At 43.0% G+C, this 16,300-nt stretch overlaps 1 protein-coding gene across 2 annotated transcripts in view; it reads left to right on the top strand.

Annotated features, from left to right (window-relative positions):
• SMAD3 (SMAD family member 3) overlaps positions 1 to 16,300 on the top strand; it is a 79,774-nt gene that overhangs the window by 23,223 nt on the left and 40,251 nt on the right. The window contains exon 1 of one of the 2 annotated variants that reach the window (XM_074837317.1): positions 16,222 to 16,290. The exons of the other annotated variant lie outside the window; for it this stretch is intronic. Coding sequence (XP_074693418.1) covers positions 16,226 to 16,290 — 65 coding nt within the window. The 5' untranslated portion in view covers positions 16,222 to 16,225. Of the gene's footprint in view, positions 1 to 16,221; positions 16,291 to 16,300 lie in introns of those variants that run through there. 2 annotated transcript variants of the gene reach the window in all.

Below are 16,300 nucleotides of genomic sequence, written 5' to 3'. Positions count from 1 at the left end.
GCAGATGGCAACTATGGAAGTGTAAATTAGCTAGCAGCTGACATTACTTGGAGAGCTATTGATTGTGTTGATACCATTATATGAGGATACGTGCTAGATACTCAGTCAATCAATAAGGGGAGAATAGAACTTACTTGAAATCATTTCATTAAATTAACCCATCAAGAATCCTTACTTCAGTTACACAGTGAAACTTTTTTCTGTTTTTTTCCCAACATACCTTGTTCCTTTGAAACCTGGACCAATTCTTTATGGACAAAAATTCCTAGGCTTTACCGTAGCCAAGATTTTTATTTTTAAGTATTTTGTCCTTATTTCCTGGACTGTTCACATCCAGGCACACAAAGGTGAGGGGAGGAAGGAGAGTGGGCCAGACATTTCCATCAGAAGAGCCTGGGGGGATCTTTGTTTCTCTCAAGCAATTTCTCGCTGACTTGGGAGTGGTGGTGACAGGTTTGCAGAAAGTAACATCCGGTTTCCTTGGCCAGCGGAGTACTGAATGTGATTCAAGGTTTTTCAGGGAAACAATGGATTTAGCAATACAGGATTATCACATTGGCTCACCAACTTGGGTACCTGCCTTGGATCATAGCTGGTGTGTGATGCATCATAGGAGTTTCCAGTCCTTCCCGTAAAGATCTTGGCAAAGCTAGCAGCAAAAGAAAATAAAGTCTCTGTGCCTTGATACAGCACACGGCGTAGGATGATTGACTACCTTCTACAGCAAAAAAATTACTCATTTTTTACTCAGCTTTACTCAATTACTCAAAATGGCAAGCCCATTTTTAAATGTCTGTAGTATTTGATTTGTTGCCTTTTTTTTTTGCCTCAAAGAATTATAAAAATCCAGTCAAGGTAAGGCATAACATGAATGAGGTGAGTAGAGCAGCAAACCCAAAGCATTGGACTATTCCCCCAGTCTAATAAATAAATAGATGTGCAGCTTGTGCTACAGCAGTGTTTGGCTGGTGATGCTTTACTCCATGACTGTTCCATAGCATGGAAATGTTACATTAACACTGGACAAAAGGAAAATACAGGGCTTAGTTTCTACAAAGTTATCTGGCTTCCTGTTAAAGGTCTTCAAATCCAGCTGCCGCCAGATGGGTAATCTGGGAATTACTGGTGGGTGGTGCAAAACTTCTCTACAGGGTGCTCCCTCTTCAGCCCTAGGAAGTGTGGAGGGTAAGCATTGTGCAGAATGTCAACATTTACAAGACACTGACGTGTGGCTTTTGTTACCATCCCCATCCCATGTCACGGGTTCAACTGTCGCTTGGCTGGTTTGCAGCCAAATGGAGCAAATGGAAGTTGAGAACTGACTCTGAACCTCGTGTTAGGTAAAGAAGTGATTTTAAACATAAGCAATTTATCTGCATATTGTTGAGAATTTATTTGTGGCCTGGTTTCATCATTTGGAAATATTTCTGGTTTTACTCTGAGGGGACTGGTTCCTGGAGGGGGGGCTTTGCTTTTGGTGGTTCTGCTGTCCACAATTGCTTCTGCAGCTGCCGGAGGCTGTTGTGAGCCTTCTGCTAGTCCTTTCTCAGGATATTTCTCCAGTGTTAGCCTGGATCAGCTGTGTGTGCTGCCCCCATTCCCTAGAGCCATATTATATCCAGCAGCGCAAGGAGGCCTCCCTGGGGTAGGTGGGCAAAGCAGTGAGAAATGGGATCAATACTGCAAGAAAACCTGGACGGCAGATCCCATCCCCTCCTGCACAAGCAGGGGACCCAAGGCTGGCATGGCAGACTGAGGTTTCTCCTCGGATGGCAGCCCAAAGCCGGCCTGTCTGGGGTTTGCATACCCTCTAGTGTAAGGTGCCTTTTTCCTCCTGAGTGAAAAAATGAGTTCTGGGTACATCTCTGGCTCTTTGACCAGACTGGTTTCGTGTTTGGCTTTCATGCCTGAATTGGTGAGGATGCACATGGCATCATCTTTGGCATCATTTTGGAACACAAGCACCCAGGAGTTGCATCTTGGCCCTCTTCTTGATGTCAGTGATTCTGAGACAGAGCTGGGATGCAGCTGAGGGACTTGTTCTTTTACACTTTATTTCTTCTTTTATTTTATTTTTTTTAAATCTGACACTTTTTTTCTTTCTTTTTAAAGTAAGAAAAAGAAGTCAGGGGCATTTTGTTTTTAAGCTACGCTTAGAAAGGAGTTAAACTGAATGCGTGAGGTGTGACACAATCTGCCATTCCAGCATTGATTCTGCCATAGAAGAAGGTCTCTCTTAAGGCTTTGAGGAGCAGTAAGAAAGCGCAGCATGGACTCAAAGAGACTCCTGTTATTCAGCGCTCAGGAATGCAGAGGCATGCTCCAGCCGGGGTGTGGGCGGCTGTTTGGTTTGCGGTTCTTGCTAGGGGGTGGGTGATTTTTAAAAGCACTTGCTGAATTCGCATTTGGTTGAATAATGGCTACTTTATATACAAATGATAAATGTTAGTCACAGCGGAGCAAAAGAAGTTTCTTGTGTTGGTCATGGATTTGGCATATCAAAAAAGGGAGGGGGGGGGAAGGAAAAAAAAAGAGAGCAAGCCTAGGGTTTCACTGCTTCAGAAACTGCAAAATTAAACAGAGCTGCATTTATGTTATGTGACATCTTTAAGCCTTTGGCTCTCTCAACTTAATGCCAGATATCTAATTTGGAAATATTTATTGTAACTGGCATATCTTTTAGAAGCCTGTCATCGCGGAAAAACTGTCATCAAACTGTCCTTGCTAACTTGTTTCTGTTAAGTGACTTTTTTTTTTTTTCAGTGCTTCAGAGTTAGATGAATCATTTCTGCTTTCCTATGGCAAGTAGTGGCTGCTGCAGAAAAGCTTGTAGGATCTTAACTGGATTTATGTGGTGGGTTTTTATTTTTTTCATTCTAGAATCAAAGATTCTGCAAAAATAGATGCCTGAAGCTGCATTCCTAGATTTTTAAAAGTAACTCTGACTGAGCACCTTGATATTGATTTCACACCCCCCCCCTCCCCCAAGTGCTGGAGGCTCACCAGCCCCTCTTGGTGTCATGCTTTGCTGACCTGATTTTTTCAGGTTACTTTAGTGTGTTAGTGTGGAATGAGGATGGAGTTCTACATGAAAAAAAAGAACAGGTTAAGCATAGAATTTGAGAATGAAATTTTGTTTTCCAGCTGCCTTTGGTTTTTCAACACTTTATTTGCTTATTGCTTATTTGCTATTATAGCTTATTTTGAAAAAGCAGAGCTCAGTGCTTCAGATTTGCTGAGGTTAATCTCAGTGCCTGGGCCACTGTGACCTTCTTGGGAAATGGCCTTCTGGATCCCATTTTTGCATTCCCCTATATTGGCCCTGTTCTCAGCCAGGTGCCCAGAATTTCCAGCTGTAGTGCCTGTCTTAGCTTGATGTGAGATCCCCAAAAGAAGTACCATACAGCAGATCCTAGGATATAGAATCCAGTAACGGACCTTGCCTTTAGGAAAAAAGTAGGCTTAAAACAAACTGCATCATTATGGCAACTCCCAGAGGCCTGTGAAGTGGTTTAGGTGGGTACAGATGATGTTGATTTAAAGCAGAGTGTTGCAAAGCTTTGGTAGTCTGGTTTGTCACTGCTCTGCTCCTGGGGCTGACATTGAGACTTGTTTAAAATTCTTCTTCGCTTTGCTTATTTCAAATTACCCTGTGTCAAGCACTGAGACTTGGACCCAAAAGGAACCAATTCAAAACAGTCCTGATGAAGCAGAATGCTGGCTTCTTGCTCTGCTAAACTGCAAAGCCCTTCCTGGGAAGAGTGGATTATAGAAATCCTGGTTCCACTGAAGGAAAAAGGATTTCTCCTATTGACTTCTGTGCAGCAAAGGCCTTGTGCAGCAACTAAAGAGGGTTTGCTGAGGCAAGTTTTTAATTAATGGAGGGGGGAAGGAATCCACAAATATTTCCATGCTTTCTGAAAGATGAAAAGGGGACTGCATATCACTTTTAACATCAATAATGTTAATAATGCAAAGCCACAAAAAGGAAATTAAACTTTAAAAACCATGTTAAAATAACACTGAGGATTTGACTATGGCCCACAGAGGCAAGAAAGTTCAAAGGCAAGACTGAACTTTATCTGACCCTGATGTGCCTAGGCATTGCAACACAGTTTCTCTGTAATATTATCCAGTTTTGAGAGTCTTTACCAGAGCAGGAAGAGAAAGGTCAGTGGCACCCTATTTAAACTTGAAGTTGTTCCCTGTGTAGTTCATGCAACACTAAAAAGAAAGATTTTAAAATTGCGACTTAATACATCCAAGCTATCAAATTATTATATATGTGTCTATTTATATGATACCTATCAGAAAAGTAGAAATCTTCTTAAACGTACTAGTTTTCTGGTTGTTTTGTTTTGTTTTTTCCCAGAGAAGGTATATGAGCAAAATGTCTTATCCTTGGGATTAATACTCTGTTGTTCTTCTAAACTTTTAGACTTTTAAGTTGTAAATCACTTCACTTGATATATGCTTCTTATTAAAAACCATTAAACTTTTCTGCTATATGTCCCTGGCTGGTGGTTTGGTTTTTTTTCTTGTTACGCTACAGATATCTTGGCTTTGGTATGCATATGTGTGTGGGGAGCTTTTTTAATGGTTTTTTTGCTAGTTTGCAGTTTTGTTACAGATGTTGGTATTTTTTGGCCCTGCACTTGAAATACTGTCAAGAAATGTAGCACTTAACAAGCTGGGAAATTCTTGAGTTAATTAGTGCTTCCTTTCACACAGGTGTTACAACTGTTTCACTTTTGGCTTCAAGAGGAGTTTTTAATCAGAGGTTTGAGTGTTTGCTTGTGTCTTGGCAACCTACAGAAGAGATGTATGCCAGTTACCTTCTTCACAACATGCTGGTATAAACTGTTATTGCAAAGGAGAGATTAACTTTATGCCATAACTTCAGTTTTGTACTAGTCTAATGAGATGAGGCTGTTTGAACTAATGATAGGAGCTTGCTCTCTGTTCTTTGTTGTGTCCACCCTTGAGCCCTGAGCTGAGGTAGTACGTCCCCACCGAGCCCATTCTCTGCGCTAGCAGCTCGACACTGGGGCCTTGATATATCCTTTGTTCTGCCCATCAGGCCAAAAGCCTCATGCTGCCTTCCCTCCTTCCCTGCTCTAATGGTTTCTATTCCATCTACCTCTGGAGCTCCCTGCAATTCTGTCACCACTTTTCCATTTCCCCTGGATGCTCATGTCCATCATTTTTTCCTCTCTTGGCTAGATTTGTCCCTCACCAGTGAGTCCATCTCCGATCTCCCATTTCTTGCTGCAGCATGCCAGGCACTCAGTGTGGCGTTCCCCCTTGCCCAGGACAGGGGCAGTCTGTACGTTTCCATTTCCCTCTGCCTCATTATCTTACATTTTGCTTTTCCACTTCACTTTGAAGGTTCCATGTATTGGACCCACAGACAGTCAACACATGTAGATGTTCCACCGTAATGCAGTGGCATGCTGTTAGCTTGTGCTGTGATCTGCAGATTCTTACACATCTCGTTTAAGCCGCTGGCAAGATGCCTTCTACTTATGGTATCTCCTGTCACTTCCAGTGGGTATTTTGGCTTTCACTAGAGTTGATTAGGGGGGTTTCTTGCTAATGCCTTTAAAAGTTACTGTGTTACAGCCAAACACTTTTTAGAGAAAGGCCTGCAAGTTGTGCATACAGCCTTGTGTGCCAGGCTGACCAAAAAACCCAAAAACCAGAGTAGCCCAAAAGATGTAGAGGTGTTTGTAGCCTAGGTTGGAATTTGCAGATGAGTAATATGGTGTACAAAAGTAGCGTGAAGCTGCTCTTCTGGACCCCTGACGTCGTGGTTGGGTAGTTTAGAGTAACTGAATCTGAGAGGAGGGAAGTCCCCCGAAGATCCCCGCTTTCACTGGGGAAGCCGTGGGGAGAGAAAGTGCAGCAGGGAGCCTCCCCATCTGCCATCTGGGTGCCTGCCATGGGTGCATTCGAAGACTTTCTGTAAGGGACTCTGCTCAGGTGGGGTGAACAGGTTGGGGAGTAGAGGTTTTTCCCTAGTCTGTCTGCTTTAATATTGGCCGTGCAGCACTATGAACTCCTCGCTCTCAGTAATGCCATTTGGAGCGGTTTGTCAAACCCCTGTGGTTTTACTGTGTGTGTACTTCACATGTGTATTTTATTGATTCCTTAGAGGGTAAATTTTGCTGTTAGTCTGAGGGGGAGGGGGTTTTGGTGAAGTGTGAAGTCTGCAACGTGGGTACTTGAATTTGGTTTTGTATTTACTTTTTTGGAGAAGCTCCAGTGAAGCTCTTCTCCACTGAGTAACTCCGGAGGCCTCCTGCACAGACTGAGCAAATGGAATTCCCACAAGAGACACTCCAATTTATTTTTTTTTTTTTAAGTAACAGCCAATTAATAAAAGACTGCTGCTGTATATACTCACTCCATACTCATTCAAAATGTATTTGATTATACCAAACCACATAGTATAGATGGGACAAAGACATTCAAATTTGCAAGGGAGGGGTCAGTATTTAATTTTTACAGTGACCTGTGAGAGACCTGGAGAGGTCTGACTGGTAAAGGTCAATCCACAGAATTCACTGGTGAGGCAACATGGGAATGATGTGCAAGCCCTGGACTGTGAGAAGATTTTTATTTTGTTTTAAAGTTATACTAAACAAATATATACAGACATGACTGGCCTGAATCAAAGCCCATGTGTGTTTCACAAACTCTTCCTGAGCTTTGGATTAAGTTCTAAATCTCTGAAGGGGAACAAGAGAGTTGCTTACTGGGATTGCGTGCGTCTGTCTTTCCTGGGCTCTGCCTGATACAGCAGGGGTGACTGTTCTGTAAAGAAGATGACAGCAAGGCGGGCAAGCATGATAGCGAGGAGGATAGCACAGTTGCTTCCCCCCTCTATGCACACACACATTTAGAAATTTTTAGGTAGGAGGACTGTAACAAGTAGGGAAGCTATTAGAAATGTCTGTATTAGCATAGCATCTATGTAGTAAATGTTACTCCTTAATGTTGTAGATTATTATGAAGAATTTCCTGTCTCGCCACTGTGAGATATAAGATAAAGTTTATTATTTTTTGTTGCAGTTACGTTCTGCAAAGAGTGTTTGCACACATACTTGATATGGAAGCAGCATTACACATTAGGCACAAGAGGGAACTGGTAGACTTGCACTTCTTTTCATAACTTCAGATCTGTTAGTCTCCCTTTGCCTCAGCTTCATTTCTTTGAAACAGAGCAAATAATTATTTTGGGCACTGAGACAAGTATGCGAAAGTGTATCGAACACTTGGATGCTAAGGTAACAGAGACCTTATAATTGCATAATTATATAATGCAGTTTTCTTCTTCAAGTTATTGTAAACACTTTGTTGTGTAATGATGTAAGGAGGGGAAACTTAATGCTCTTGAAAACACTGTGTAGAATTTCAGCATCATGAGCAATGTTTCCACTTGAGGGTAGAGTACGGTATAAAGACTGCATTGCAGCCTCCTTTTATTAATGAGTAAAGATAATCTGTGCAGCCCTTGGGTTTTACTCCACTGCTGCAAGGGAAGACAGATGCCACGGTAGCAGGCAAGCAACAAAGTGTGACTCTTTGTAACCCCTGCCCGCTATGTGACCACAGCCAGGAAGGGAAAACAAGTTGCCTACCAACACTGCCATGCGTGAAATGCGGCTGACGTAGCACTCAAATACCCTTTCTGGGGACTTCTGAGCTCTGCAGGGCAGTAGGCACAGTCATCTTCTCCGCTTACCCTTTCTCATAGCTTTGCTTTTTTTAGGGTAAGAGAAGACACAGTCATGGGCAGGCCTAACTACTTCTTCAAGAGTAGTTCTGCTTGAACTGGATTTCTGTGACTAGGTAAGGCACCCTTGAAAGTTGCCTCATATATCCCCCCTCTCCTTTCCTGCCTTTTCTTGGGGAATAACAAAATGGATCCCAGCCTCAGGCACGGGAGGGAGCGGACTGCATAGTTTATAGAGAAAGCTGATATAAAACCTAAACTGGTTCCTAAAGGATTGTTCTGGTGCAAAGTATCTCCTGATGCTGTATGGAGTCATAATGGGTCAGTGTGTGCCAGGAGGGATGCTAGCAATTGGAAAAGCATTAAATACCTTGCAGGTCACATGAGGACAATGAAGCAGGATTTTCAATTTGAACTTCTAACTTACTTAGATTTTTTTTCTTTTTAAAAGAATCGAATCAAATTTTCAGGAGAAATGAAATCAAAACTTGACTTGCCAAGAGTCAGGAGGAGGAGAAGAGCAGTAAGTAAACATGTTCATTGGGTAAGGTAGTTTTAAGGCAAATAAGTATAGCCAATGAGTTATATTTTGGAATCGTGGATATCTTTTAAAATTTTATTGGTGAAACATTTGGTCTCTCAGTGACCTCACTGGGATAATTTTGGTCAATTATTTTGTACAACTCTGCCTCATGGGAAGGTTCCCTCACAGTACAGAGGATCTTGCGTCAGTACGTATCCTGATTTGTGACTAAATTTTCTGAGTTTCAGCAGAGGCATGTGCAGCAAAAACATTTTGACTGTACATCTCCTGCTAGTGCAGATCTGGCATTTCAGATGGCTTTTTGTCTTGTGCATATGGATAGGACCACATTGTGACAGCAAAAGGCAATGGAAGATGGTAGAGCTTAAAAAGGAGGACCCCGCTAAATTTAAGGATTTTGCAGCCCCTCCTGGAGTGTGTTCTTACTTGAGTTGACAGCAACTGTGATGGAGACTCGCAGTGTCTCTGCCAGCTGGTTACCACTGAAGCCATATCCAGTCAGACTTGGTGCTGGACTGGTGAAGAAGCCAGGGAGAGTGCTCGCTGCTTGCAGAGCCAGAGGCTCCAGCCTTTCTCTTGATCCTTTTTCCCCTCTATCAGAAAAGTGAAGTAGATAAGAAGAATCCTTAGGGGACAGCTGACAGGAGAGGAGAGGTTCTTGCTCAGCAACCTGGGAGAGGGAAGCTGGGTATCTGGTCTTGATTGTGTTGCTGTTAGCTCTAGGTCTCAATCCTTACTGAAAAGGAGATTAATGGAAGTGAGGATGTTGTCTACAAAGCTGGTACTTATGTCCTGGAGAACTCTTGCTTCTGGACAGCAGAGCAATCCAACTTGCCTTAAGAATTTAACCAAAGTTGGAAATTCCACAAAAAAGCTAAGTTTTACTGTGGAGTATTGTGCCTTAGCAATATTCTCCAAGGTAACTAAACAGTCCGCCAGTATAATTTTATATCGATTATAAATGTTAATTAATTTATAGTGGTAAAAAAAGACATCTCTTACTGATACCGCTGCATCAACAGCAGGGTTTTTGGTGAAAAAATGGTTACAGCAATCACACTTTAATTCACATGGCTGTGCCAGTGAAGATTTTGGGCCTTGCTTGGTGAAAACAGACGATAAAGGAGCTGAGGTTTCTCCTTCTGAGTTTTCATCCAAGTGTTAGAGGTGTGCAAAACCAGGCTGGAGCAAAACAGAACTGCGGAGCAGTGAGATGTTCTACCACATGCAGGGCTGAAATGTGTCCCTGTGCATGTGCCTTGTCAGCAGAAATACCTTGCTGGGGGAAAAGGAGAGTCACAAAGTTCTAGTGTGGGATTACTGCCAATTTGGAATATGGTCTTGTGCTTACTTGCCTACCAGCATATAACATGAAGCCCATATGTTGGTTAGAGCTGTAGTTAGATCATGGTTAAGAGTGAAAGGACTTGATTGCATAAACAGAAACAAAACATGGGTAACAGTCAGTGGTAGAGAGAACAAGGAGGATTAAAAAATGTCTTCCTAAACTGTTTTAACCAGTAACACCCCACATGAAGGAGGGCTTGTTCTTTGGGAATGCAGTTCCACAAGGAGCGGTGAATACACACAGCCCACAAATTTGATGAGGTCAGAGCATCCATTTTTAGCAAGGCTTACTCTTTTTTTGTTGTTTTAGGGGTTTGGGGTTTTTTTGTTTTGGTTTTTTTTTTTGGTAATGCAAGTTGCTTTTACTTTGTGATCTTTTGGGTGACCTTTGGGTATCATTACTGAGAAGTATGCATTTTTCATCAGTGAAGAACATACACTTTGGTGGTTTTGGTATTGTACCACCTATTAGTACCAGTCCACCTAATGGTGATACAGACCTTCATTTATCACCCTTCATTCTCAATCATTAAGATTTCTTTGTCTGGCAATCTGTCATGAAATGCCATCAAAAAGCATTTTGTAATCTAAATGAAGGAAACAACCCAACAATGGTTATTTAAAAACTGTGTTCTATTCCTGCATAGTGTGTGGAAGATCTTCCCATGAAAGGATATTAGACCTGGAAAAATAAAGAAAATTATTAAAGAGAACCTACAGATGGAAAATGTGGAGTGGAATGACAACAGAGTCGAGTGGGACCCAGGTGCCTCCTGCATTTGCAGATTGATCATTTCATACATGGTCAGTGCCAGGGTAGCTTTCCCTGTGCCTGACATGTGGCCGCTGCCGGTACCTGTACCTTCTCCAGTTAGTGTCTCTCAAGTTAGTGGAGCTATTTGTGGATACAGGGTTATAAAGTCAGAATTTAGCCTGTGAGTTTTAATTCTGCTCTTTAAGTAAGTGAAAAATTTGTCATGACCCCACAGTTGCATTAGTTAGTTTCATGCTTAGTGATAGAATTGGTAATCTATTTAGAAGCCTAAAGTGTAAAGAAGACCTCATGTATAATGCCGGCATAGATTCTCCATAGCATACCCATTAGTGCTTTTGGATTTGTGCTGCGGTTGTTCCTGCCGTAGTAGATGGGTATGTGCCTCAGCACACCAGCTTTTCATTAAGGGGGACTATGTTTGGGAGGGCCGTGGGTCAGGGAGAGTGTCCACTGCAGAAATAAGGAATATGAAGTATTAAGGTATCTCCTGAAGTGGCACAGCAAGGTGGAGGCTGATTTCCTATTAGGTACTTTAGTCGCTGTGCCGAGAAGGCTCTGTTCTGCTGCCTCGGTTTTCTGAAGCCCACATCCGCTGCGTTATTAAGGCACCTACGTAGGTGCTGATTGTTTATTACTGGCTTTAAAACTGCCTCACTCAACATGCCTTAGAGGTTTTGTTTTTAAGGATTAATTATTCCCAAAAAGTTGAGGTTCAAGCTATAAATAACCCAAGTGAGGAGGGTGCCAAGCAGTGGTTTGAAGATGAAATTAATTTCCTGCACAGACTGTGTACACACCTGATGGCAGCCGAACCCTCCTTCCCATCACGCAGCCAGGGGTGAGCAGCCAGGCCACCTTGCTGGGCAGCTTGCTTTCCAGGTACCTCTGATTTGATCATCTCTAAAACTTACATTTTCACTCGAACCTGCTTCCCCAGCGCTGATAGATGGCTTAATTCCTTCTCACTCCTTTTGTGCCAGCAGAAGTGCTTTATCGCAGCCTTTAAAAAGAGCCCATTGTGCCTCTCGCCTTCCTGTCTCTGTTTCTTTGTGCCTTTTTCCGTTTCTAGATTTCTTATTAGAGGGCTCGTTTGGGTCATTTCAGGGAACTGTGTACTCTCTTGGGGTTTAGTTTCTTTTTCTGGGGACAAATTGTGATGTGTGGCCATTATTTTTCTCAAGCTGCAGCCACCAATGGCCTGGAAAGGCTGCAGCCTCCCTCCCTCCAACGCCTCTGGGGTGCCCTGTGCTGCTGCACCCTTGCTTTCTCCTGGTTGTCCACATGGTTCCTCGGTATCAGTTACTGGGGACAGGGTGAGAGAATTGGGGGTGTTCAGCCTGGAGAAGAGAAGGCTCTGGGGAGACCTTGGAGTGGCCTCCCAGTACTGAAAGGGGGCCTGCAGAAAGGATGGAGAGGGACTCTTTATCGGGGAGGTAGGGATAGGACGAGGGGTAACAGTTTAAACTGACAGAGGGCAGATCTAGATGAGATCTAAGGAAGAAATTCTTCCCTGTGAGGGTGGTGAGGCCCTGGCACAGGTTGCCCAGAGAAGCTGTGGCTGCCCCCTCCCTGGAAGGGTTCAAGGCCAGGTTGGACGGGGCTTTGGGCAACCTGGGCTAGTGGAAGGTGTCCCTGCCTGTGGCAGGGGGGTTGGATGAGATGATCTTTAAGGTCCCTTCCAACCCAAACCATTCTATGATTCTGTGATTGGTCTCACCTGTTACTGCTCTGTCTTGAAAAAAAGGAGCATAGTGGAGATGGGAACATGGGGTTAGACAACAGAGTATTTTGGGTTCTGACTTTACCTCTGCTGTATCGTGTCATTCCTGGCCTAATTAATCTACTAAGAGGTGAAAAATTGTCATTATCAGCTTCTTGAGAAATATTTCATTCTTTGTAAGTGGAGACTTCCAGGTCTGGTCAGAGCCTTTACATTTTGTGCTCTTGATAAAAGCCAAAACACTGATTTGATGGGAATTTTTTTTCAATATAGCAGGAACATAGCTATTTGCTTTATGAAGCCTGATTATTGCTATGTTCTGGAAGGTGGATTCTGGACAACCATACTGCTAAAATAAACACACTGCTGAAGGAAATCAGCTTGTGGTTAATTAGCAGCACAGAGAATGAATATGTATCAGTGTTCAGATGTTTGAATTGGAAGTTCTTTATATGACTTTACAGGCTTGGATGCACTAGTGTTTTTTCAAATGCTAAAGAGCCACCAAAAATGTATTTTTAAAAGCTCCTTTGAAGACAGTTTTCTGTATTAAGCTGATTGAACTGAGGGCTGGTGATGTCATTTCCATCAGACTTGCTGCAAAACTCTCCTATAAAGGCATAATATTAGGAAAACCACAGCAAAATGAGAGAAGCAAAGGCATGTGCCCAAGGAATAATGCCATCAAAGGCGGAGTAACAGCACCACTCTTGCACCACGGACTGGAAAGAGCCCAGGTGGCATTTCACTAAGGAGATGTTTGAAAATCTCCCTTCCTTCTTGAAGCCCGTTTGTGCAATGCTAACACTTTTCAGGAAGGGTGTCTTGAGGATTCCTGTGATCCTGACAAGAAGAAAACAGCCTTGTAGAACAGCCTTTAAAAACAAAATGTTCCTTCGAGAGCAAGTTGGCAGCACCATTGTGTGCTTTCTTTGAAATGTCTACTGATTTAAAGTAAGGCACTTCTGATTTGGCTTGTCTGTGAGCTCCTTCAGTATATCCTCTTTCATGGCTTCCCTTGGTGTTTTTTTCAGGCGTGTGTTCTCCTCAGATAGGACTTGAAGCAATGCTGGGAGCTTAATGCGATCGCTTCAGATGCCAGGAATGCCATTCTTAAGCAGTGGTGCATATGGAAAGTCCTGGCATTATTACTGTGAAAGGAACCTTACATATAGAGTAACTCAGACTCTGTGTGTGTGTATGTGGGAAAGTAATCAAGTTTAAAAAATATATATTGCTAAATTTGCCCACACATCTTGTAAACATTCTGTGTAAAATGCAAGTCAAAGTGGTTTAATGTTGCGACAAATACATAGTAGAATAAAATAATCTTAAAGAAGAAATGTAATGGGTCCTTCTATGTAGCAGTCTCTACTCCTCTGTTCCCTCCCCAAAATATCCACAGACCATTTTTAGAATAATATGATACAACTTTGTGCATTTCCTGCAATCTGCTATGCTGAATTTTGGGCAGAGTACGCTTTGGGATTTCACTGGTGAAGCTGAAGTACAAATCCAGATGGGTTTGGTAAGCTTGGGCCAGGATTGCTTAAATAGGTGCACAATCAAATTAAGTCTGTTGAAGCAGGAGAATAAGTGGCCTGATGGGGGTTTGCTGAGCACCCAACAACCCCCACAGAGCACAACGAGCCTCATTTTCTCTTACTGTAGACTTTTTTAATGATTTCCACTACCAAGGCAGAAATCTACGCTCGCCCAGCAGCAGTGTTTCATACCCACTCTTGCACTCGCTGGCCCAGATCCTCAGCTGTGGAGAAAACATTAAGAAGCCGTAGTCCTTGGAGCGGTGTTGCAACCCTGACACGGCTGGAGCTGACAGCCGAGAGCTTTCCAGAGCTGCTCCGGCCTGGGGCCAGGCCTCCTCCAGCTGCCCACGCGCTCAGGTGTGTCCCTGGCGCTGCTGGGAGGAGACTGGCATAGGGCTGGCTGTCCTTCCTTGGGAAATGCCAGGCGGAGGAATCGTTAGCTATACCTTCCTAAACTTGCTTTACATTTTCTGTTGGCTGAGCGGCGTGAAAGCGCAGGATGGGGCTGAGCATCTCGTCTGCTTTGCGTGGTGGCTGCACATGGTGCTGGGCAGTATAACGCCTAGTGAACGCTCACTGACTTAAGGTTGTTGGATTTGGCCCAGAAAGAATGAGCCTTTTGGATGAAAGAAAAAAAAAAAAACAACCAGGAGACCTACTGGCTAAGAAATCCTTTATAGAGCACAGTAGACTGGAGTGATGTTAACCCTGTATCACTACATGTAACAGAAGTGGTCCTTCACATAGCCTGGTGTAACTTCATCGTTTATTTTTAGGGGAAAGACTTTTGAAGTTACCTTTTCCATTTAGTGAAGTTTGGCTTTAAGTTTTTTCAACTGTTCCAAGAAAGAAAGCGAAATGTTGACTTTAAGCACCTCAGTTAAATGCTCCCAAGCTGTGAAAGTGCATATTTCATAGGGGAGAGTTCTGTTTTTAATGCAGTAGTTTGCATTTATAGGAAAGATAAACCTAGTCTGAAGTAACATTTCTCTAAGCCTTTTTTGGTAGAATTTGATCAGTGGTTTAAGCAACTGTAACTGATTCCAGGAACACTTCAAAGCAGGCACTTCTCATTGGCCATTTGCAAAATCACCTTCTGAGACTGAGGCTCTGGAAATGCATTTATTCATAGAATATGTCTTGCATTAGTCCTCAGTTGGCCAACAAAATTATCTAAGGCATGTCTGAGGCAGCTACTAAAAAGAAACTTAAAAGGCATTACTGTTCTAGTGAAGATGATGCAATCCACTTGTGTTATTATCGGTCTCAAAGTAAAATCAAATACATTCAAATGAACTTGTTCTGAAGGGATTTGATTAATATAGAGCTTTAAAGAAAAGTTGCTTTGAGTAAAGGCCCACCCTTATTATTAATTTATTGTGCATGAAAGCTCAGGTAAAAGGTCCTTCACCCGCCCCCATTGCTTATCCCAGGTTTGCATGCGATGAAAAGGAAGTGACACATGATATTCCATGTTGTTTTTCCTCATCTCACAGGCAAGGCCTACAATTGTCAAATCTTTACAGCAGGAAGCAAAATGCTAAGTATGTTGGCTTTTATTCAGATAGGAGTTTAGAACAGAGTGGGGGTGAAATATACTCTTTATCATAGTTGTTGCCTTGAGGTACATTACACAGTATTGCCTGGTGCAGTTGAAATAATAGGTGCTCGCAAAAGAAAATATTAAAGGCCTTTTTTTTTTTTTTTTTTTTTGAACACTTCATTATCTAAGAGAACAGCAGTGTTTCAAGATTTCAAAGTCTCTTTCATCCTAACTGAGCAAAGCATTTAAGTGCTTCCTCAATCCATCTCCTTTCTGCAGGGCCCTCTAAGTATATGCTTAGATTTAAGCAGTTAAATTAATGGAGCTGGTGCACAAAGTCTAGCAAATGCTTAAACGTAACATCGACAGGGTGTTTCTGGAGTGCCAACTTGGGTAATGAGGAATTGTTCGCTGGGGACCCTGCTTAGAGCTTTCTAAACACATCAGCAGGTGAGAAGGGCAGAGACACAGACGGGAAGCAGGTGGTTGGTTTGCTCGACGCCGGGTCGTGACAAATGGCATGCTGTCTTCCAAATTTCTGGCTTCATAGCCCTCTGGAGATTGTGTCATGGCTGTCAGAAAACAATTAAGAAGCCATTACGAGGGAATGCTTTTGCCAATCCGGCACCTGACACAGCCACCGGATGCACCTTAGCTTATGAGTCAGGAATGCACCAGCCGTGGCCTCGGTCACGTAAGGATTCCCCCGCTGCTGGTATGCACCCTGGCCCTTCTCCAGCCCTTTTCTTGCCTCTGTTTACTTGATTTTATTTTTTTCTAACATCTGAAGGATTTGGCTCAAGAAAATCCAATGCCACCTTTTTGCCCACTTTCCGTATTATGGCTGTTTGCTGAGAAAGATACGCCTTAAAAGTATGCAATTATTCATGTCTAAACTGTGTTTATTTGCAGTGCTGCTGAGTCTCAGGTGCTGGTCCTGCCCACACAGCCACATGCAGCGCTCCCGCTCCTCCCACCCGTGGCAAAGTTACAGAGGTTTTGTATAAGCAAATGTGCGCTCTGTGGTATGCAGGCATACCGCTCAGCCCTCAGCGGCTTCTGGGGGCAAGTCGTTTGTAAGTTATG

This window comes from Strix aluco, chromosome 12, assembly GCF_031877795.1.
Source record: "Strix aluco isolate bStrAlu1 chromosome 12, bStrAlu1.hap1, whole genome shotgun sequence".
NCBI lineage: Eukaryota > Metazoa > Chordata > Aves > Strigiformes > Strigidae > Strix > Strix aluco.
This window is presented reverse-complemented; position numbering and strand designations above follow the sequence as displayed.